The sequence below is a fragment of the Lacerta agilis genome, chromosome Z, assembly GCF_009819535.1.
Source record: "Lacerta agilis isolate rLacAgi1 chromosome Z, rLacAgi1.pri, whole genome shotgun sequence".
NCBI lineage: Eukaryota > Metazoa > Chordata > Lepidosauria > Squamata > Lacertidae > Lacerta > Lacerta agilis.
Genome location: NC_046331.1, coordinates 47,221,103 through 47,244,839, shown reverse-complemented (window position 1 = coordinate 47,244,839; position 23,737 = coordinate 47,221,103). Strand labels below are relative to the sequence as shown.

Below are 23,737 nucleotides of genomic sequence, written 5' to 3'. Positions count from 1 at the left end.
CTCAACAAAATTGGTACTAAAACGCCTTGGTTCCCAAACACCCTGGTTCCCAAACACCCTGGTTCCCAAACACCTTGGTTCCCAAACGCCTTGGCACCCAAACGCCCTGGTTCCCAAATGGCTTGGTTCTCAAATTCCTTGGTACCCAAATGCCCTGGTTCCCAAACACCCTTGTTCCAAAACGTCTTGGTTCTCAAACACCCTGATTTCCAAACGCCTTGGTTCTCAAATTCCTTGGTACCCAAATGCCCCAGTTCCCAAATGGCTTGGTTCTCAAATTCCTTGGTACCCAAACGCCCTGGTTCCCAAATGCGCTGGTTCTCAAATGACTTGGTACCCATATGCCCTGGTTCCCAAAAGCCTTGGTTCTCAAATGCCTTGGTACACAAACACACTGGTTTCCAAACATCCTGGTTCCCAAATGCCTTGGTACCCAAACACCCTGGTTTCCAAATGCCTTAGTATCCAAACGCCCTGGTTCCCAAATGCCTTGGTTCTCAAATGCCTTGGTTCCCAAACGCCCTGGTTCCCAAAATCCTGGTTTTCAAATGTCTTGGTTCCCAAATGCCTTTGTACCCATATGCCCTGGTTCCCAAAAGCCTTGGTTCTCAAACACCTTGCTACCCAAATGCCCTTGTTCCCAAATGCCTTGATACCCAAATGCCCTTGTTCTCAAAACATTTGGTACTAAAACGCCTTGGTTCCCAAATGCCCTGGTTCCCAAACATCCTGGTTCCCAAATGCCTTGGTACCCAAATGCCCTGGTTCCAAACGCTTTGGTACCAAAACACCCTGGTTTCCAAATGCCTTGGTTCCGGAACACCTTGGTTCTCAAAAACCTTGGTACCAAAACACCTTGGTACTAGTTACAGGTGGGTAGCCGTGTTGGTCTGCCATAGTCGAAACAAAATAGGAAATTCTTTCCAGTAGCACCTTAGAGACCAACTGAGTTTGTTCTTGGTATGAGCTTTCGTGTGCATGCACATGAAAGCTCATACCAAGAACAAACTCAGTTGGTCTCTAAGGTGCTACTGGAAAGAATTTTCTATTTTGTTTCGACCTTGGTACTAAAATGCCTTGGTTCCCAAACGCCCTGGTTTCCAAACACCCTGGTTCCCAAACGCCTTGGTTCCCAAACACGGAAAACCCAGAAGTGTTCCAGTTTCTGGACCTTTTTCGGAAGCCAATCATCCGACGCGTCTGTCGGCGGTCTTTTCCGGGGCGCCTGCGCCAATTTGAATCCGCGCCTCGGTTTCTGAACATTTTGGATATTAAACGGACTTCCAGAGCGGATTCAGTTTGGCACTTTTTCGGTTCCTTTGTTTTCGCGACTGTGCAAACCCTATTCAGCTCCTGATGGCATGACTGCGGAAATGGATCAAAGCCCCCCATCCAAACAAGGACTATCACCACTGCAGGTCGGGGGGAAATTCCATTTTTATTTTTCTCATCTACAAGACTGTCTCCTTTATAAATATCTCTACATTATTTGGTTTTTTGTCATCAAAACACAATGCAGACGTCTGATCTCCCTGGAGACCTAGAGATGTAATGTTAGACTGCTTTGCTTCTTTCACTTGACAAATGTTTTGTGTCACCGGGAAGGCGGTAATTCTGTATTGATTTGCTATGGATGTTTGTACGTGATGCCAATCAAAGGTTTGATGATGATTGCTTCCGTTTGATGGATCCACGAAAGTTCCTCAGAGTTGGTATTTTTGGAGCAGCTCACTTTGCCATGCCCGTTTCTTGTTGGGGAACGAGGCAGGCACCCGGATTCTCCGAAAGTCCTCGATGCATTTGCCCAGCTCCGACTGGAGGGCCTTCCTCTCCTTGCCGGGGTGTGTCAGGCCACGCTCCAGCCCGTTCTCCTCGATGCCCACCTGCTCCGCCTCCTCTGGCTTCTGGAGGGGCTTGGAGAAGACCAAGGTGGTGGGCCGGGCCGGGCTGCAATCCTCTGGCGCCTCTGGCCACGGCAAGGACCCCCAAGACCACCCGGTTTCCGGGAGGGGGCCTTGATCTGGAGGAGGGGGCAAAGCCGGATCTGGGTTGGAGGAGAAGTCGGCAGGAGAGAAAGGTCTCTCCTGGGTGGCCTCCTCGGAGCTCTGGGGTGGGTCTGGTGGGGCTGGTTCGGTGGTGGAACCGGCTGGGAGCACAGGGGCGGTTGGCGTGGTGCCGGTGGACACTGGAGGAGAGGAAGAGGAAGAAGCAAAAGAAAGAGGAGGAGAAGGAGGGGGAGGAGAAGGGGAAGAGGAAAAGAAAGAGATGAGTAAATAATGATTATGAATATGGGGTCAACCCACTACTCATACTTCTTTGTAACCTCCAGCTTCCAGCCTGCCTTCAGAGACCCCCACTCCGGTCTCTGTTGGGGGGGGGGGGCTCAGCTTCTTACTGCTTACGCCCAAGACTGGCGCATCTTTATTCTTTGAGGAGGGCACCCCATGGGTCTTAGCCGGAAGCCTTGAACTTCATAGATTCAAACGCACCTGCAACCAGCTTCCTGCCATGGGATTTCCTTCTTGTGAATCTTTTGTCCACTCACTGAGTTTATTTCTCCCAATTCAAACTCTCAAAGGGTGGGACTTCCGGTTAGGTGCCGGTCAATGGCGGACGGGAGTCCGACGGCTCCGTCCTCCGACAGGCTTTAGGGACTTCCGTGCCTGCGCCACGGGTCCCTTAAAGCCACGGGAAGAGCGTCCCGTGGACCTGAGCTTCGTGGGTCCCAGACGTGCCGTCTCCGTTCCCGATTTACCCTCGTAAGGGGGAGAATCGGGCGAGCGGAGCGCCGGCACGGGACTGAAGAAGCGTCTGCCTGCGGAGGATCAAAGCAGCGATCCCGCCAGACTCGAGCACCCGGCACTTCCTGCATAGAGACTTCCAAAGAAACTCTGTAAGTTAAAAATTGGATCATTTTTACAAGATTTAAGAGCACTGCTTGCAGAGGAATTGTGAAAGGAAGCCTGTTCCCTTTAAACTGTTTGCGCGAGCTTGGTAGCGCTAAAAGATCAAAGCCGCGACTAACGGAAAAGTTTTGCGAACTTTTTAAAAGTTGATTAAAAGTTATTTAAAGGATGCTTAAAGACTTAAAAACAGTTGATATGGCAAAAGAAGATGCCCCTCACCCTCTGGATTAGGATTCCGGGTCAGTAGCGGGCTGTAATACATTGTTGCCATTTTTTCTTTGTTGGTGTTTCAGTGACTGTTTACCAGTGGAGACATTTGGACTTTTTTGTAACCAGTTACAAGCTACTTTGTGGACTTTGGTGGTAACACTGCAAGCTAGGAACTGTGACTGGCTTGGGCTATCTGAAAATAGACTCTTCTTGGCTTTAAGGAATTTATATTTTGGAAAATCAAAACTCTTTGCCTAAAAGTTGGACTTTCAGGACTGGTGTGGGCTCCGGGCTCAGCAGCCTCTTTGTTCTCAGGACTGAGCTGCTGGCCACCTGGTGTTTATCTTTGGGACTGTTGGCCTTCTGCTGTGAATGTCTGAGATTGTTACTACAGAAACTGGAGTGACCTTGAGATTACAGCTGCAGAGCCCACAAGGAATGGAACTTAGATCTAAAGGAACTGGCTCTGAAAAAAGAAAAGGCTCTGTTTCCCTTACTCTACAGGAACAAATGGAGAAACTAGTTGTCAGCGTTGCAGAGATTGCAGCAGGATTGAAAAGCGTGACTGATGGATTGAAGCAAACACAAGACCAAGTTTCTTCAGGAAATACAGCAGTGAATTCAGCAATAGAAAAATTACAAGCTGATATAAAAGCTGATATTAAAAATTCTACACAGACCCTAGAAAAATCTATTGGACAAATTGAGGAGAACGTAAGGAAGAACAGAGAAGAGATTAATAGGATTGGGCAAGAGGTGGCCACCCTGAAAAAGGACTCAGAGGAAATTAAAGTGGTCAAGGAAAAAATAAAAAAGGTGGAGGAAAAACTAGACAACTTAGATTTGGAACAGATAGAGAATATTGGAACACGACAGAGGTCTGTGGAAGAGTCCCTTGCGTTTCTGCAACTACATCAAAGAGAGGGCAACATCCGCCTAAGAAATCTTCCAGAAGTGGAAGGGGAAGACTTAAAAGACTACATAGTGAAGCTATTCTCAGGATTTTGGGAGATAGAAGAAATTAACGTCTCAGCGCGCATAGTGAAGGCCTTCAGATTTGGTCCAAGAGGTTCCAGAGGAAAGAAAAGTAACAAAACAGTCAGTGACTGTTTGATTGTGTGCCACGATCGACACGATAGAGATTTCTTTCTGGATTGCCATTACAGAAATAACCTGGTGGTAGAGCAGAATAAAGTAATTTTTTATAAGGACATCCCCAGATTTTTCCTCGACAAAAGAATTCCTTACAACGACTTGACAACTGAGCTTAGAAAAAGGAAAATCCCCTTCAGTTGGGAATTCCCAGAAGGCCTGGCATTCACGTTTGAAGGAAAAAAGATAAGAATAAGGTCCCTGGCGGAGAAACAGAAGTTTTTGGACAAGCACCTGGAACAATTTAAAGGCACACCACTCGACCCAGCACAATTCTACAGGTTCCCAGAGGTACTCCCACCACCGCCGGGACCACCACCAAGTCTACCAAGTCCAGGCAAGGATCCAGAGGAAGGCAAGAAAGGAGAAGCAACTGGAGGAGAAGATTAGAGAAAGGAAAATGGCGCTCAAGTTGATGACATGGAATGTCCGGGGATTGAACCAGAGACCAAAGAGACGCAGAGTGTTTTATAGCATAGAAAAGAAGAATTTGGACATAATATGTTTACAGGAAACCCACATAGTTCGGCGTCACAGAAGATTGTTACAGAACAAAAAATTAGGCCAAGAATTTATATCATCGGACAAGGTCAAGAAGAGAGGAGTAGTGATTTATGCAAAGGAGAAATATAGCCCAAGACAGCTATTTAAAGATGAAGAAGGGAGATATATCGCAATTGAAATTAACGTACAAGGCGAAAAATTTTTAATTCTGGGACTCTATGCACCAAATGATGGAAAGTCAATTTTTTACAAAAAAATCCATGACTTGCTGTTGGATTATTTGGACTATAAGGTAGTTTGCCTCGGAGACTTTAATGGGGCAGTTTCCACATTAATGGACAGATCTCAAAGAACAAAATTAACAAATGATGGGAAACTCCCAAAGACTTTTTTTGAAATGGTGGACAATTTGAATCTGTTAGATGCTTGGAGATTAAAAAACCCCACAGAAACAGAGGCAACGTACTTTAGTGAATCTCAGCAGTCATGGTCGAGGATAGACTACGTCTGGATCTCGAATGAATTGGCTCCAAAATTACAAAAAGCAGAAATCGGTCCTAAAACGCTTTCAGATCACAATCCGGTACAGGTAAACCTAAAAATGATTTCCAAGGACTCTTTTAGGTGGAGAATGGATGATGCTTTGATGAGAGATACCAAGCTAGTAGAAAGAGCGGCGAAAAAGATGAAAGAATATTTTCAAATTAATTGGAACTCAGATGTGGAGAAAAGGACTGCCTGGGATGCAAGTAAGGCGGTAATGAGAGGATTCCTCATTAGTGAAAAGGTAAAAAAGAAGAAACAACAAAGTGTAGAGATGGAGAGATTGTTGAAATTAATCAAAGAAAAGGAAAAAGAACTAAGAGGACATCCTAGATGTGTTAAAATTCAAAAAGAAATCAAATATTTGCAATCCCAATATGCCAATATTATGAATCAAGATATCGAATGGAAAGTGAAAATGATGAAACAAAGAACATTTGAATCTGCAAATAAATGCGGAAAACTACTAGCTTGGCAATTAAAGAAAAGACAAAAGGCAAATGTCATCAGCAAATTGGTAGTAAATGGAAAAAATGTAGAGAAACCGGAGGAAATCAGATGGTGTTTTCAGAGATTCTATAAACAACTGTACAAGGAGGAGAAGATAGATGACGCAGAGATAGACCGATTCCTGGAGAAGAATGGATTGCAAAAGGTCCCAGAGGAAAAACTAACAACTCTCAACCACCCAATAACGACACAAGAAATAGAAGATGCAATAAACAACATGCAACTGGGGAAGGCTCCAGGACCGGACGGATTAACAGCAAAATATTACAAGACATTGAAAGACTGGCTATCACAGCCGTTAAGAGAAACTTGCAATAGAATACTAGAAGGAGATAGGGCACCAGAGACGTGGAAAGAAGCCTTTATCACACTGATCTTAAAACCAGACACTGATAAGACTTTAATGAAAAACTATCGTCCAATATCCCTCTTGAATGTGGATTATAAAATCTTTGCAAATGTTTTGGCTACAAGGTTGAAAAGAGTGTTGAAAGATTATATACATAGAGACCAAGCAGGTTTCTTGCCAGGAAGGCAAATAAGTAATAATACGAGAATTATTGTGGACATTCTAGAAAAACTGGAGAGAGACATAAACACAGATGCAGCACTATTGTTTGTTGATGCAGAGAAAGCTTTTGACAAAGTATCTTGGACATTCATGAAAAAGAATTTGGAAAAGATGGGAGTTGGAGAAAAATTTTTAAATGGCATAAAGGCCATTTATACAGAACAAAGAGCTAAAGTTATTGTAAACAGTGTGATATCGGAGGAGATTGAAGTAGAGAAAGGAACAAGACAAGGGTGCCCTATCTCCCCTTTACTTTTTATCACGGTCCTGGAAGTCCTTCTAAATATGATTCGGAAAGATAAACAGACAAAAGGAATCAAAGTGGGAGAGAAGGAATACAAATTACGTGCCTTCGCGGATGATTTGATGCTATCCCTGCAAGAACCAGAAGGCAGTGTCCCCAGAGCCTTGGAACTAATTGAACAATTCGGACTTGTAGCTGGCTTCAAATTAAATAAGCAGAAAACCAAAGTTTTAGGTAAAAATATGAGTGCAGAACAGATCCAAAGAATTCAAGAAGCCACTGGCCTCAATTTTGTTAAATCCGTAAAATATCTAGGTATCAATCTCACAAGTAAGAACTTGAACCTGTATAGGGACAATTATGAAAAACTGTGGATGGAGATAAAAAAAGACATGGAGATTTGGACAAGACTCAAACTGTCGTTAATGGGAAGAATAGCAGTGGTTAAAATGAATGTCCTACCAAGGATGCTGTTCTTATTCCAAGCCATACCAATTTTGGATAAATTAGACTGTTTCAAAAAATGGCAAAAGGACCTATCGAAATTTATATGGCAGGGAAAAAAGCCTAGAATAAAATTTAAGATTTTAACAGACTCAAAAGACAGAGGAGGCTTTGCCCTGCCGGACTTAAGGCTTTACTTTGAAGCTGCGGCCTTTTGCTGGTTAAAGGATTGGTTTAAACTAGACAATGTTGATGTGTTGGACTTGGAGGGACACGATAATATGTTTGGTTGGCACGCATACCTTTGGTATGACAAAGCTAAAATCCACAGAACTTTTAAGTCGCATATTGTGAGAAAATCCTTATATCAGGTTTGGACTAGATACAAAGACCTGTTTGAGAGAAAGACTCCTAGATGGATCTCCCCAGTGGAGGCCAAGGCATATAAGAGACCGAACATGTCTGCAAACTGGTTAAGATATATGGACATACTGCAGCAGGAAGGGGACTCTTTAAAGCTAAAAAGCTATGATCAAGTAAAAAGCCAGGTCCCCGACTGGCTGCACTATTATCAGGTTTATGAAACATTTAAAATGGACAAAAAAATTGGTTTTCAAGTAGAAAAATCAAAACTGGAAACAGAACTGATAGAATCGAACTTTAAAAACCTTTCCAAAATGTATAATCTCTTGCTAGAGTGGCATACAAAAGATGAACTGGTTAAATCTTCAATGATAGATTGGGCAAAAGATGTCGGACATAATATCATGATGGATGACTGGGAGAGATTGTGGCAAAAAGGTATTAAATTTACTGCTTGTCATGGATTAAGAGAAAATATAATGAAAATGGTTTATAGATGGTACTTGACACCAGTTAAGATTGCTAAGATGAATACCAAAATGTCAGATGTATGTTGGAAATGTAAACATGCGAAAGGTACCTTTTTTCATATGTGGTGGTTGTGCCCAGTGGTAAGTGCCTTCTGGGACAAGATTTATAATGAGCTTAAGAAGGTAATGAAAGTTACCTTTTGTAAGAAACCAGAGGCATTTCTCCTGAGCATAACCAATGAAGAGATACCCAGTCAGGATAGAGTGTTTTTTATGTATGCCACAACAGCAGCTAGAATTTTATTGGCAAGAACATGGAAAGGTGAAGAGATACCAACGGTGGAGGAATGGCAGATGAAGATGATGGAATATATGGAACTCGCTGAACTGACCGTCAGAGTCCGAGACCAGAGGGAGGGGAAGGCGTCGCAGGAGTGGAAAAAATTCAAAGACTATTTGGTTAAATCAGTTAAACTGAATATTTGAGCAGAATTAAATAGAATGTCGGCTTTGGTAGATATGTATTAGATATGAATGGTAAGAGGAATTGTTGTTATGTGAAAGATGTATGTGTCAAAATATGTTAAGATAGGTCGTTAAGATAAGATACATAGCTATTGAGATATTTGACTAAAAGAAAGCTAAGTATATTAAAATTTGGGTAAAAGTGAAGTGAACAATATATAAAGCTACCTTGAAGAAGTATATGTTTTTTGAAGACAGTGGAGGGAATGGGGGAAGTCCCCAAACAGAGAAGTTAGAAACAAGAAATATATAAAGAAAGATAATGGTTAAGGTTTGTATATGTTTATTTTTATGTTTTTATTGTTGTTATTGTTTTGAATGTTGATTATGTTTATTGTTGATTAGGTTTAATGTTTATTGTGTTTTTATTGATGTTTATGTTATGTGTTGTTTTTGTATTTTGTTCTCCTTTTTCTATTGGAAAATAATAAAATCTTATAAAAAAAAAAAAAAACAAACTCTCAAAGGGTGATTTTTCTTGAGCATCTCACCTGGAAGCCCAGCCACCTCATCGGTCCGGAGGTCGAAAACGGGCTCGGAGGAGGAGGTGAGGCTTTTCCGGACGTCTTTCTCCGTTCCCGCTGGTGTCGCAGGAGGCACCATGCTGAGCCAGAGGCTTCCTAGGGCGGGTTATAAATAATAATAAACTACTACTACTACTACAACCACAGCAAACTATGGCAAGTTCTTAAAGAAATGGGAGTCCCTGATCACCTCATTTGTCTCCTGAGAAATCTCTATGTGGGACAAGAAGCTACAGTTAGAACTGGATATGGAATAACTGATTGGTTCAAAATTGGGAAAGGAGTACGACAAGGCTGTATATTGTCTCCCTGCTTATTTAACTTATATGCAGAATTCATCATGCGAAAGGCTGGACTGGATGAATCCCCAACCGGAATTAAGATTGCCAGAAAAAATATCAACAACCTCAGATATGCTGATGATACTACCTTGATGGCAGAAAGTGAGGAGGAATTAAAGAACCTTTTAATGAGGGTGAAGGAGGAGAGCACAAAATATGGTCTGAAGCTCAACATCAAAAAAACTAAGATCATGGCCACTGGTCCCATCACCTCCTGGCAAATAGAAGGGGAAGAAATGGAGGCAGTGAGAGATTTCACTTTCTTGGGTTCCATGATCACTGGAGATGGTGACAGCAGTCACTAAATTAAAAGACGCCTGCTTCTTGGGAGGAAAGCAATGACAAACCTAGACAGCATCTTCAAAAGCAGAGACATCACCTTGCCGACAAAGGTCCGTATAGTTAAAGCTATGGTTTTCCCAGTAGTAATGTATGGACCATAAAGAAGACTGATCGCCAAAGAATTGATGCTTTTGAATTATGGTGCTGGAGGAGACTCTTGAGAGTCCCATGGACTGCAAAAAGATCAAATTTTTCCATCCTTAAAGAAATCAGCCCTGAGTGCTCACTGGAAGGACAGATCCTGAAGTTGAGGCAGTAGTACTTTGGCCACCTCATGAGTGTGGGAATGTTTAGGAATGTGGATGAGTATATATTATTTATATATCTCAATCCCAGCTTGTGTGAGCAAGCTCCAAACTTAGCAGTTTACATTCCCTTTTAAAACACAGCAAAAAACGTTTGCATAGGCTTGCTTAAGCCAGCTATATTCCTGGTATATTTCCCCTTGTTCCCTCTTAAAAGCAAAGATACAAGACAGCACTGATTATTAGATTTAAAAGTGTTTACTCACGGACATCCAAGAGTCACAGTACAGGCTACAAGGAGGCAGACAAACTTAGATAAATGTATTTACATGTGGTGAAGCTGATTCCATGAGGAAAGAAGCTTCACTTCTGCTTCTCTCAGCTGCAGGCTGAGAGAGCATCCTGCTTCTTCAAGAGATGAGGCAAAATGGACAGTCTTCTTTGGGATCTTCCTCCCAGGTAAGACCACACCTACTTCTGGTTCCTGTAACTCAGTCCAGGTAAACAGGAAGTTAAGCCTGGAGGACTGAGTTACCTTCATGTCCTCTCTAGGAGTGTTGTGTTTGGCTGCTCTGTGTTTACATCCCACAATGAGAAGAGAAGACTCCTTGGAAAAGACCCTGATGTTGGGAAAGATGGAGGGCACAAGGAGAAGGGGACGACAGAGGATGAGATGGTTGGACAGTGTTCTCGAAGCGACTAGCATGAGTTTGGCCAAACTGCGAGAGGCAGTGAAGGATAGGCGTGCCTGGCGTGCTCTGGTCCATGGGGTCACGAAGAGTCGGACACGACTGAACGACTGAACAACTACTACTACTACTACTACTACTACTACAGAGAGAGAGGACTAAGATGAGCATCTCCCTCCCCGACTTTATTTCCCAGCTGCTGAAAATACATGTAACCAACAATCGTCATATAGCAGGCATGTCAAATTTAAAGTCGGCTGTGATCTACAATCCAATATCAAAACTGGCAGGGATCTACCAACCAGGGTAGATGATGATGACGATGATGATGATGATGATTATTATTATTAGGGTTAGGGATAAGGGTTAGAGATAGGGATTAGGGATAGGAATTAGGGATAGGGTTATTATTATTATTATTATTATTATTATTCTCCAGCAGCTCCTCAGCAGGCCAAAGGAGCTGTCCCGATGTGAGTGACTGATTTAAAGATTTAAAGTCTCAAGCTGTCGGCAGGGCTGCTAGAAGGGACTTTTTTCCTGTTATAGCTCAGTCCTTTTTCTCTGGCTAATGGGATTATGGGAAGGCAGGAGAATAAGTGGCTGCAGAGAAGCTGGAATGACCTAGTAAAACCGCTCTGCGGGTTGAACATGAGACTAAGCTCTACTTCACTTTTAAACCAGATTTCCCCTTGATTGAAAAGATCCCTGTACACATTTAAAACTGCTGGCAGGAACGTGAAGGTGCTTGTTGTGTCAAATTTTATTCTATTGTTACATGTGATTTGTATAATTATTTGGAAAATGCAGAGATGCAGTTAATTGCAGTTAATTGTGGGATATGGTAAGAACCCGTGGAGGGAAGGAGGGAAGTCTGAGGGTTCTGGGAGAGAGAGAGAGAGAGAGAATAAAGAATCTGGCTTGCACTTTTTATAGAGACTTGAGAGAGAGAAAGAGAAAGAGGGGGAGAGAGACAGAGAGAGAGAGAGTGACAGACAGAGGAAGGCTTGTACTTTTCATAAAGACTTGAGAGAGGGGGGGAGAGAGAAAGAAAAGAAAGAAAGGAAAGAAGGAAAGAAGGAAAGAAGGAAAGAATCTCTGGCTTGCACTTTTTATAACGACTTGAGAGAGAGAGAAAGGGAAAGAAGGGGAGAGAGAGAGTGACAGAGAGAGAGAGAGAGAGAGAGAGAGAGAGAGAAAGGAAGGAAGGAAGGAAGGAAGGAAGGAAGGAAGGAAGGAAAGAAAGAAAGAATCTGGCCTGCACTTTTTATAAAGACTTGAGAGAGAGAGAAAGGGAAAGAGGGGGAGAGAGCGACAGAGAGAGAGAGAGAGAGAGAGAGAGAGAGAGGAAGGAAGGAAGGAAGGAAGGAAGGAAAGAATCTGGCTTGCACTTTTTATAACGACTTGAGAGAGAGAGAAAGGGAACGAAGGGGAGAGAGAGAGTGACAGAGAGAGAGAGAGAGAGAGAGAAAGGAAGGAAGGAAGGAAGGAAGAAGGAAGGAAGGAAGGACCTGGCTTGCACTTTTTATAAAGACTTGAGAGAGAGAAAGAGAAAGAGGGGGAGAAATAGAGCGACAGAAAGAGAAAGGAAGGAAGGAAGGAAGGAAGGAAGGAAGGAAAGAAAAAGAAAGAAATAATCTGGCTTGTACTTTTTATAAAGATGAGAGAGAGAGAAAGGGAAAGAAGGGGAGAGAGAGAGCGACAGAGAGAGGAAGGAAGGAAGGAAGGAAGGAAGGAAGGAAGGAAGGAATCTGGCTTGCACTTTTTATAAAGACTTGAGAGAGAGAGAAAGGGAAAGAGGGGGGGGAGAGAGAGAGAGAGAGAGAGAGAGAGAGAGAAAGGAAGGAAGGAAGGAAGGAAGGATGGAGGGAAAGAATCTGGCTTGCACTTTTTATAAAGACTTGAGAGAGAGAAAGAGAAAGAGGGGGAGAAATAGAGCGACAGAAAGAGAAAGGAAGGAAGGAAGGAAGGAAGGAAGGAAGGAAGGAAGGAAAGAAAGAAAGAAAGAAAGAAAGAAAGAAAGAAAGAAAGAAAGAAAGAATCTGGCTTGTACTTTTTATAAAGACTTGAGAGAGAGAGAAAGGGAAAGAAGGGGAGAGAGAGCGACAGAGAGAGAGAGAGAGAGAGAATAAAGAATCTGGCTTGCACTTTTTATAAAGAGTTGAGAGAGAGAGAAAGGGAAAGAGGGGGAGAGAGAGAGCGACAGAGAGAGAGAGAGAGAGAAAGGAAGGAAGGAAAGAAAGAAGGAAGGAAGGAAGGAAGGAAGGAAGGAAGGAAGGAAGGAAAGAATCTGGCTTGCACTTTTTATAAAGACTTGAGAAGAAGAAGAAGAAGAAGAAGAAGAAGAAGAAGAAGAAGAAGAAGAGTTTATTTATTACAAGAAACTTCAAAAAGTATATCCAAATTATATAATTTGTTGTTAGAATGGGAGACAAAGGATGAATTAGTTAAAGAATCAATGATTAAATGGGCAATAGATATTGGAAAGAATATTATGTTAGAGCAATGGGAAAAATTATGGAAAGAAGATATGAATTTTACTAGATGTAATATATTGAAATAAAATTATTTGAAAATACAACACAGGTGGTACTTAACACCAGAAAAAATAGCCAAAATAAATAAAAACTGCGGAGATGTCTGCTGGCGATGCAATGCAGGAAAAGGCACCATGATACACATATGGTGGAATTGCCCCAACATAGTCCGATTTTGGGAAACTGTATATAACGAGATGAAAAGAATGTTTAAATACTCTTTTAAAAAAACACCAGAAGGTTTCCTACTGGGAATAGTACCAGACAGTTTAAAGAAGGAAGATAAAACATTATACTTATATGCAACAGTAGCCGCAAGGTTACTGATAGCAAAAAATTGGAAAAGTGGAGTAATCCCAACAAAAACAGAATGGCTCGCCAAACTTCTAGAATATCACAATATGTCTAAAATAATGGAAGAAATTGGAAGGACCACAAAAGAAAGGGCAGACAAAGATTGGAAAGCGTTCAGAGGATACTTGAAAAATTATGTTGAAAAGTTAAATCTCCTATTATAATGAACAAGTTCCGTTACAACTATTGGATATTAAATAAGTTAGACAACAAAGGGGAACTGTAAATAAACAGGAAATTGGAATAACAGTGTGTTAGAAGAAAGAAAGAGGAGAAACAGAAAGAAACTATAGCTGAGTTGACTGGAAGTCATGCACAGGGTGGGGTGTGGGATGTTGGAAGGTGGTGGGTAGAGTGTGATGAAGATAAGGAAAGTATGATGGAGTGTTTGGTTTTTAAGATGTTGAAAAATGTATGTAGGTTGTGTATGTTTTGTCGGAAATATGTGTATGTATTATAATTTGAAACATTAAAATATAGTATTTTTATTTTAAAAAAAGAGAGAGAGAAAGAGGGGGAGAGAGAGAGCGACAGAGAAAGGAAGGAAGGAGGGAAGGATGGATGGATGGATGGAAGGAAGGAAGGAAAGAAAGAATCTGTCTTGTACTTTTCATAAAGACTTGAGAGAAAGAGAGAAAGAGGGGGGGAGAGAGAGAGAGAAAGGAAGGAAGGATGGATGGAAGGATGGAAGGAAAGAATCTGGCTTGCACTTTTTATAAAGACTTGAGAGAGAGAGAAAGGGAAAGAGGGGGAGAGAGAGAGCGACAGAGAGAGAGAGAGAGAGAGAGCGAGAGAGAAAGGAAGGAAGGAAGGAAGGAAAGAATCTGGCTTGCCCTTTTTATAAAGACTTGAGAGAGAGAGAAAGGGAAAGAAGGGGAGAGAGAGAGCGACAGAGAGAGTGAGAGAGAGAGAGAGAAAGGAAGGAAGGAAGGAAAGAATCTGGCTTGCACTTTTTATAAAGACTTGAGAGAGAGAAAGAGGGGGAGAGAGAGAGCGACAGACAGAGAAAGGAAGGAAGGAAGGATGGATGGATGGAAGGAAGGAACGAAGGAAAGAAAGAAAGAATCTGGCTTGCACTTTTTATAAAGACTTGAGAGAGAGAGAGAGAGAAAGAAGGGGAGAGAGAGCGACAGAGAGAGAGAGAGAGAGAGAGAGAGAGAGAGAGAGAGAGAAAGGAAGGAAGGAAGGAAGGACCTGGCTTGCACTTTTTATAAAGACTTGAGAGAGAGAAAGAGAAAGAGGGGGAGAAATAGAGCGACAGAAAGAGTAAGGAAGGAAGGAAGGAAGGAAATAAATAAATAAATAATCTGGCTTGTACTTTTTATAAAGACCAGAGAGAGAGAAGGAAAGGAAGGAAGGAAAGAAAGAAAGAAAGAATCTGGCTTGCACTTTTTATAAAGACTTGAGAGAGAGAGAAAGGGAAAGAAGGGGAGAGAGAGAGCGACAGAGAGAGAGAGAGAGAGAGAGAGAGAAAGGAAGGAAGGAAGGAAGGACCTGGCTTGCACTTTTTATAAAGACTTGAGAGAGAGAAAGAGGGGGAGAGAGAGAGTGAAACAGACAGAGAAAGAAAAGAAAAGAAGGAAGGAATGAAGGAAGGAAGGAAGGAAGGAAGGAAAGAATCTGGCTTGCACTTTTTATAAAGACTTGAGAGAGAGAAAGAGAAAGAGGGGGAGAGAGAGAGCGACAGACAGAGAAAGGAAGGAAGGAAGGAAGGAAGGAAGGAAGGAAGGAAGGAAAGAAAGAAAGAATCTGGCTTTTTATAAAGAAAGAGAAAGAGAGGGTGGAGAGAGAGACAGACAGAGAAAGAAAAGGAGGGAAGGAAGGAAAGAAAGAACAAATCTGCCTTGCACCTTTTATAAAGAAAGAGAAAGAGAAAGAGAGAGACAGACAGAGAAAGAAAAGGAAGGAAGGAAGCAAGGAAGGAAAGAAGGAAGGAAGGAAGGAAGGAAGGAAGGATCTGGTTTGCATTTTTTTTATAAAGACTTGAGGAGAAGAAGAAGAAGAAGAAGAAGAAGAAGAAGAAGAAGAGGAGGAGGAGGAGGAGGAGGAGGAGTTTGGATTTGATATCCTTCTTTATCACTACCCGAAGGAGTCTCAAAGCGGCTCACATTCTCCTTTCCCTTCCTCCCTGTGAGGTGAGTGGGGCTGAGAGACCCCACAGAGAAGTGTGAGTAGCCCAATGTGTCCGCTCTTAACCACTACTCTACACTGGTGTAGAGAGAGAGAGAGACAGAGAGAGAGAGAGGGAGAGAGACAGACACAGAGAGAGAGCAAGAATCTGGCTTGCACTTTTCATAAAGACTTGAGAGAGAAAGTGAGAGGGTAGAGAGAGAGAGAGAGAGAGAGAGAAAGAATCTGGCTTGCACTTTATATAAAGAGAAAGAGGACGAAAGAGAGAGAGAGAGACTGTATTTGTATGTGGAACTCTTCTTACCTGGGAAATGGGAATGTTCTCCTGACGCCTTTTGGGAATCCTGACCACTAGCCGGATGACCTGGAGGGAGGAAGAAAGGGAGAAAAATTAATCAGCAAATGGCAGCTTTAGAGAAGCAGATCAATCTCATAACATAGCAATCTCTCATTTCAGTTCCAGCCAGCTGCTATTATTTAAATAAAGGCTGGATAATGATTTTAGAAATTCCCGTTGCTGTTTCGAAATACAGTGGTATCTTTTTTTTTTGTATTAAATTCTTTATTGGAAATAATAATAATAATAATAATAATAATAATAATAATAATAATAATTTATTTCCACCCCACTCATCTGGCTGGGTTTCCCCTGCCCCTCTGGGGGAATTAAAGAAAAGCATATCAAACACATGTATGAAAACCCCACACAAAAATACCTGAGAATATCAATATTTGCTCAATCAGTTCTTGTTAAAATTCCTACGACTTTGTATTTCCTCATCTGACAAACTATTTTCTTAATTTCTATTTTCTTCCTCCCCGTTTTAGATTGCTTTATCAGACTTCAAAAAAACACGGCAAAAGAATCAGAGTTATCTGTCATAAAAAAATAGGCAACAAAAATTATATCTATTTTATTTTTAATAATCTTTGCCAGTGTTATATTTTTATATTTGTATATCCAAACACAGGAGTCGTTCAAACACTGCCGCTGACGTCATCTTACTGCAATAATCCTCTAGGCATTTTCTGTACACACCCCATTTTCGAATAAATTTCAGTATTACCTCTCAGTTTTTCTGTCATTTTTGCAAACTCCAACAACTTTTACATGAACCGCCGTGAGACCTTTAGGTATTGGGCGGTATGGAAATTAAATTAATAATAATAATAATACTTGAGATGTGCTAGAACAAAGCAACAAGATATTATTATCTTAAATAATAATAATAATAATAATAATAATAATAATAATAATAATACTTCTCTATGAGATGTGCTGGAACAAAGCAATGATCTTTATTATTATTATTATTATTATTATTATTATTAATTGGCAAAGTTAACAGAGAAACTGAGAAAACACCCTGATCAAACCTTTATTAGAAAATGGGACATGCATATAAAATATCTCATGGATTATTGTAGTGATATGGTGCCTGTGGCACGCGCCATGCTGCCCCGCCGGAAGTCCCCATGTGATGCGTCTTGTGCCGTTGTACCAATCACACAACCTTCATTCCCTATTCATAGATCTATAACACTGAAAATAGAAATCCAGGGACATGAAACAAAATCTGGGAACTGATCTTATCCGGGGACGGACGTGTAAACCCGGGGGCTGTCCCTGGGAAACGGGGACGTCTGGCCTCCGAAATGGACTTTGGACATAAGGGGTATAGGGAAAAACGTCTGATATTGAACTTGCATGACCCCCATATACCCCTCCCCATTTGCGACATGCTAGTGTGAGGTCATGATGATGTTGCAACGATGCTGTGTGAAGTAGACAGTGGTACATGGATTTCAGACTGTAATCCGTTCAGTCTTAAAACAAAGCGGGCTTTCCCATAGGAAGTAATTGAAAATGGATTGATCCGCTCTAGACAATGAAAAACATCCTCTAAGGCAGCAATTTAACACAAATGTTACTGTCTAACGCAGGGGTCCCCAAACTAAGGCCCGGGGGCCAGATGTGGCCCAATGGCCTTCTAAATCCGGCCCGCGGATGGTCCGGGAATCAGCGTGTTTTTACATGAGTAGAATGTGTCCTTTTATTTAATATGCATCTCTGGGTTATTTGTGGGGCCTGCCTGGTGTTTTTACATGAGTAGAATTTGTGCTTTTATTTAAAATGCACCTCTGGGTTATTTGTGGGGCCTGCCTGGTGTTTTTACATGAGTAGAATGTGTGCTTTTATTTAAAATGCATCTCTGGGTTATTTGTGGATCGGCCCCCTGCTGAAAAAGTTTGCTGACCCCTGGTCTAACGGGACCATAGATCCATAAAATGAAGGCAATAATCAATGTACTGTACTATAAAATAAATAAGACAGTCTTGTAGATGAAAAAAATTAACATTTATTTTTTTTCTTACGTGCACAGATGATAGTCATTTTTAGATGGGGGGCTTTGATCCATTTCTACAGTCACACAATCAACCAGTAGCTGAACTAGATTCCACACAGTCACAAAAACAAGTCACAAAAACCAAGTCATAGTCTAAAACCGAAAAAGCTACACAAATCAAAACCACCCAAAATAGCAAAATCCGTCGCCCCATGCTCAGGGTTCTTACTCCTGGGGGGGGACCTGTGGTGCAACAGTAAAGATCATGGTCTACTGACCGCTGTTTTGCTCCAAATTACGGGGCTGGGACTTCCTCCTTTTATTGACCACATGGACCCGCGGTGGACTTGCGCCCCGATGAGCTGGGCTGTCGAGGAGTCACACCCCCTTTACATGACATATGCATGCTGTATCTGTGGAGGGAGTATCCCTTTGTTTGCGATGTGAGTCCTGTTGCAACCATCTTTCGAATCCACACCACCGTTTTGCTCCTATATTTCCGGCCAGCATCTCGATTTGGCAATCCGAGGGAATTCTCCTCAGCAAAATGGATACATCGACACCCCCCCACACACATCACAGCGTCCAAGTTACACGATTCAGAGAAAGCTGGGGAGGAGGGTCGGTGCTACTCAGAAGGATCCCGAGAAGGTTCAGTTTGGGAAGTGAGGGAGGAGAGGCCAGAGGGTTTGTTGGTTTGTCTACACGCTACGGGGAGGATCGAGGGAGGGTCGCCTTTGGGTGCGTTTGGGTTCGGCTTGGCCGGAGCGTCACTCACGGTAGAAGACGTATTCGGTGTACGAGGTCCATATCTTGCCATCCACTGGCTCGATGGCGCAGGTCCCCGTCGAATTGCTGGCCACCATCTGGAACCCGGCGCTGGCCAGTCGGTCAAAGGCTTCCTCCAGGAAGGTGAACTTGAGGTAGTAGCGGGATGTGTAGTGCCCCGGCGCCCGGTCAGGGTCCCGGCTCTCGTTTAGCGCCTCGCCGAAAACCTCCCTGGCCAGCGCTGTCTTGCCGCAGACCGTGATCCTTGCCACCCGGCGAAATTTGCCGTCTGCCTGGCTGTCCCGGCCCAGGGCATACGAGCCCCGGTAGGCGATGGTGATGAAGCCAGGTATCCATGTGCTTTGTCCGCCGGGCGAGATTCCTAGGGCGTCGGGCCTGGGGGAAAGATCTTCGGAGTCGCTTTGGCCCTCCTCATCTGAGTCCTGCCAGCTGGTTTCGGGCGCCAACGTTCGGGCCAGCTCTGGGAGTTGGAAGTATTCGGCTTCGCGCCGCAGCCGGCCCCTCTCCGGGAAGTTTTCCGGCAGCACGAGGCACCGGTCTCTCATGTAGTCAAGGATGTAGCGGAAGAGGAAGCCGTCTCGGTCGACAAAGACGCGGTTCTTGCTGTCGCGGGCCAAGGGCTGGGCACCATTGGGGGTGAACATCTCCCAGAGCAACGAGTTGGGGACACTCAGCAGGGTGCTGTGGCGAGTCAGGTAGACTTGACCACCGACATTCAGCTCCACGATCTCTGGGAAGGCTGAGCCGGGTTGGGCGCTGCCACCGCCGGGATCTGCCAGGGCCATTTCCTACCCGCCTGAAAAAGAACCAGCCAGAGAAGAGACGTTAGGGTGGCCGGATGCTGCGACCCAGAGGCTGTTTGAATGAATAAATGAATATTTGCCAGATTTACATATAAGCTCCACAAGCTCTAGCTTAGGGCCCCACTCTCTTGGGGGTCCCCGAAAAAAATTAAAGGAGGAACAACAACTGGATGCACATTTCCAAAATATAAGATAAAAAACAAGTACAAGTACTGTAAAAGTATTGTAATGTAGATCATGTTTGTGTACTGTTTGTATACAATGAATCGCGATAAAATTATACAGTTGAATGGGTATTGGGTAGATGCATTAATATAATTAGTCCCGTTGAATAATTTTTTGATGGACAGGCGTGTATAGTATTGGCATTATTTATGAATGGGACTTAAAGTAATAATAATAATAATAATAATAATAATAAGAAGAAGAAGAAGAAGAAGAAGAAGAAGAAGAAATACCGTCTTTTACAGTCACTGGGCACAAAGGTCTGCTGTCCCAATGGACTACCATGGTGATATTGATATTATATTAAAAAATGCCATCAAACCTCCCTCTGCTTGTCAATATTAGGATGCCAGCAAGGCTGAACCTTTCTGTAAAAAGAGGGTTTAATATTCCTTTATTATTTATTTATTTGTTTTATTTATTATTTTATTATTCCAGCACAGAGGGCCTTCTGGCAGTTCCCTCCCAGCGAGAAGCGAAGTTACAGGCAGAAGGCAGAGGGCCTTCTCGGTAGTGGTGCCCGTCCTGTGGAACCAGATGTCAAAGGAAAAAACAACTTCTGTACCAGACTTTTAGGAGACATATGAAGGCAGCCCTGTTTAGGGAAGCTTTTAATATCTGAAGGACTATTGTATTTTAATATTTTGTTGGAAGCCCCCAGAGTGGCTGGGGAAACCCAGCCAGATGGGTGGGTTATAAATAATAAATTATTAAATTATTATAGAATCATAGAATCCTAGAATTGGAAGAGACCCCAAGGGCCATCCAGTCCAACTCCCTGCCAAGCAGGAAACACCACCAAAGCATTCCTGACAGATGGCTGTCAAGCCTCTGCTTAAAGAACTCCAAAGAAGGAGACTCCACCACACTCCTTGGTAGCAAATTCCACTGCCGAACAGCTCTCACTGTCAGGAAGTTCTTCTTAATGTTTAGGTGGAATCTTCTTTCTTGTAGTTTGAATCCATTCCTCCGTGTCCGCTTCTCTGGAGCAGCAGAAAACAACCTTTCTCCCTTCTCTATATGACATCCATTTATATATTTGAACATGGCTATCATATCACCCCTTAACCTTCTCTTCTCCAGGCTAAACATACCCAGCTCCCTAAGCCGTTCCTCTTAAGGCATCATTTCCAGGCCTTTGACCATTTTGGTTGCCCTCTTCTGGACACTTTCCAGCTTGTCAGTATCTTTCTTGAACTGTGGTGCCCAGAACTGGACACAGTATTCCAGGTGAGGTCTGACCAGAGCAGAATATAGTGGTACTATTACTTCCCTTGATCTAGATGCTATACTCCTATTGATGCAGCCAATAGCATTATTATTCTAAATAGGAAACTGCCTTGTATTAAATATAATTGCATTGTACAGGTTATAACACTTAATTCCATATTAATAAAATATTTATAATTATTAGTCGTTTGCATCATAGATCATCTATTATTCTTTCATGTTACAGCACATTTTTAGAGACTAGACTAGGAGTCTTTGTGAATGCTGTTTCTTAAGGAACTTTTGTTATTGCCCAATGCCAATGGGTTTGCATTATTAAGTTTATGAATAAATATAATTCAGCACACGCGGATTTAAGTGCCCAGCCACCCCCACCCTGCCCTCCACCTTGAGCCTGCCTGCAAAAGAGCCACGTGTCCCGTCGTCACGTGTGATCTACACAGAGCCGAGTCTCCCAGGGGGAGGGGATTTGGCGTTGCGTGCCAAGCAGCTCCCCCCTCGGGTCGCCTGGTTCCTCACGCAGGACGTGGCCGCACCCGTCGGAACGCCCTGACGCGCGTACAGACTCCAGGAAGGCGAAGGGATGCAGCGCGCGTGTGAATGGCGGCGGGCTTGGGGTGCCTTTCTTTCTTGCCCCCTCAAGGAACTGCTCCTACAGCACAGGGTTCCAGCCAAAGGGCTTCGGAAGACTGAGGGGGCGCCGGTTTGGGTCTCCATGCCCCGCTGCCACCCACCCAGCAACTCCGAATTCTCTCCTTTCGGATCCTGCGGCGCCCGACTGCGCCAAACGCTCGCCTGTTCCCACCTTGCCGGCGGCTCGTCCTCTCCAAAGCGAGCGCGCCCAAGCTGCACTTTAGGAACCGCCGCAGGTGCTCATCCTTCCTCGGCCCTCCCCCGGCGGGAGCTGCTCCCACGCTGCGCACCTTGTTTGGGTTCACATGCCCCAACGTCCCTGCCCCCACCAAGCAACTCCGCATTCTCTCCTTTCGGATGCACCAGACGCGCGCAAAGCGTTCCCACCTTTCCGGCCGGTCCTCTCCAAAAGCGACCGTGCCCACGCGGCAGCCTAGGAATCGCCGCCGCCGCCGCCGCTCCTCCCCCCTTGCCCCCCCGGGAGCCGCTCCTCCCCCCGAGCCGGGTGCATCGAGAATGGGGAGCCAGGAGGGATGGAGAGGCACGCCGTGCGCCTCCGCGACGAGGGCGCAGAGATGGCGAGCGGCCTGCAACGTCCGCGCTCCGCGCTCGCCCCCGCAATCCCGGCGCGCCTCCTCTGGCCCCCAGCCCGGCCTGCCCCCGTTTTGATCCGCTGTAAGCCTCGGCAGCCTTTCTCGCCCCCCCCCGCTCGTTGAAGGCGTGCGCAGCGGCAGAACCGCATCATCCAGCAGTCGCCTTGGGTGCCCAAAGAGGGCAGCCGAGCGCTAGCTTTCCTCCGCGCGAACTGGGGCAAGGGATAGGGGTTTTGGATGGGAGTTTGGGATAGGGATGGGGTTAGGGAGAGGGATAGTGGTTAGGGAGAGGGATAGCGGTTTAGGATAGGGATGGGGGTTAGGATGAGGACTAGGGGTTAGGGCTATTCTCAGGGCAAAAAGGGCAGAGGAGAGAGTTTCCAGCGTACAGCCCTTGCTCTCCCCTACCCACAAAGAAGGAGGGAGAGCCTCCTGCTCTCCCTCCTTCATGGGACAGGGGATTAGGAAGGCAGCATGGTGCAATGGTTAGAGGGTTGCACTGAAGGGTCAGCAAACCCGAGGACTAGATTTTGAAAATAAGAAAAGAATGAATTCATGCCCCACAAGTCACCCAGAGATGCATTTTAAATAAAATGACACATTCTATCATGTCATAACACGCTGATTCCCGGACTGTCCGCAGGCTGGATTTAGAAGGTGATTGGGCCACATCCGGCCCCCAGGCCTTAGTTTGCCTACCCATGCGCTATAGGGTCAGTGAGAGCATTCAGGTTTTTTCAAGAGAGCCAGTGTGGTGTAGTGGTTAAGAGCGGTAGACTCGTTATCTGGGGAACCGGGTTCGCGTCTCCACTCCTCCACATGCAGCTGCTGGGTGACCTTGGGCTAGTCACACTTCTCTGAAGTCTCTCAGCCCCACTCACCTCACAGAGTGTTTGTTGTGGGGGAGGAAGGGAAAGGAGAATGAGACTCCTTCGGGTAGTGAAAAGCGGGATATCAAATCCAAACTCTTCTTCTTCTTCTTCAAAACTAAAAAAAAGAGGTGAAAATGAACAAATCTGCAGGGAAACCGTCGAGCTCTGCATTTTGGCCACCAGAAGTTCAACCTCCACGAGGTAGGGAAGGAATTTGAACCCAGAGCCCACCAGCCGATCCCTGGATCTTTGGACATGTGCCTTGTCACAGGTCAGGGTAGGGGCTGCAATGAATTATTATTTTTTAATTGGATTTTTAAAATTTATTTTTTTTAAAATAAAATTTATTTCAAATGAACATTTTTATTATGTTATAAGAAAAAAAAATCTGCCCTTATTCCCTTATGGGGTACACAAGAGTCCTTGTAAAGTCCTTTGCAGGTCCTCCATCGGTAGGAGTAAAAAACAGAGGCCAACCAGACAGGGGCGTAGCAAGGTAAATTGGTACCCGGGGGCGATTTTTTTTTTTGTCACACCCCCCCCCAGAGGCATGGGAAGGTCAGGATGTACCCGGTGCAGAAAATTTCTTGTCAACCCCCCCATTGATCTCCCCCCGCAAAAAATGGTTTTACGTTATTTA

General features: G+C 44.0%; 2 protein-coding genes across 2 annotated transcripts; both read right to left on the bottom strand.

Moving 5' to 3' along the window:
- Nucleotides 1-1,495: 1,495 nt before the first annotated feature.
- LOC117039918 (arp2/3 complex-activating protein rickA-like) lies at nucleotides 1,496-16,690 on the bottom strand. The gene is made up of 4 exons (XM_033137304.1): nucleotides 16,672-16,690; nucleotides 15,909-15,968; nucleotides 8,934-9,062; nucleotides 1,496-2,185 (listed from the first exon to the last, which is right to left on the bottom strand). The coding sequence occupies exons 1-4, from the start codon at nucleotides 16,688-16,690 to the stop codon at nucleotides 1,704-1,706; spliced, it is 690 nt and encodes a 229-aa protein (XP_032993195.1). The 3' UTR covers nucleotides 1,496-1,703.
- Nucleotides 16,691-18,521: 1,831 nt separating this feature from the next.
- Nucleotides 18,522-22,085, bottom strand: LOC117040049 (BTB/POZ domain-containing protein KCTD16-like). Its single transcript, XM_033137584.1, has 2 exons — nucleotides 22,020-22,085; nucleotides 18,522-19,537 (listed from the first exon to the last, which is right to left on the bottom strand). The coding sequence occupies exon 2, from the start codon at nucleotides 19,524-19,526 to the stop codon at nucleotides 18,723-18,725; it is 804 nt and encodes a 267-aa protein (XP_032993475.1). The 5' UTR covers nucleotides 19,527-19,537; nucleotides 22,020-22,085; the 3' UTR covers nucleotides 18,522-18,722.
- Between the last annotated feature and the right edge of the window lie 1,652 nt (nucleotides 22,086-23,737).

Excerpts from the sequence above, each read along its gene's own strand:
- LOC117039918 (XM_033137304.1), bottom strand. Across the intron at positions 9,063-15,908 it reads AGAACATTCCCATTTCCCAG|GAAGCCTCTGGCTCAGCATG; the intron begins GTAAGAAGAGTT and ends AACCCGCCCTAG. Across the intron at positions 2,186-8,933 it reads TGAGGTGGCTGGGCTTCCAG|TGTCCACCGGCACCACGCCA; the intron begins GTGAGATGCTCA and ends CCTCTCCTCCAG.
- LOC117040049 (XM_033137584.1), bottom strand. The coding sequence starts at position 19,526 with ATGGCCCTGGCAGATCCCGGCGGTGGCAGCGCCCAACCCGGCTCAGCC.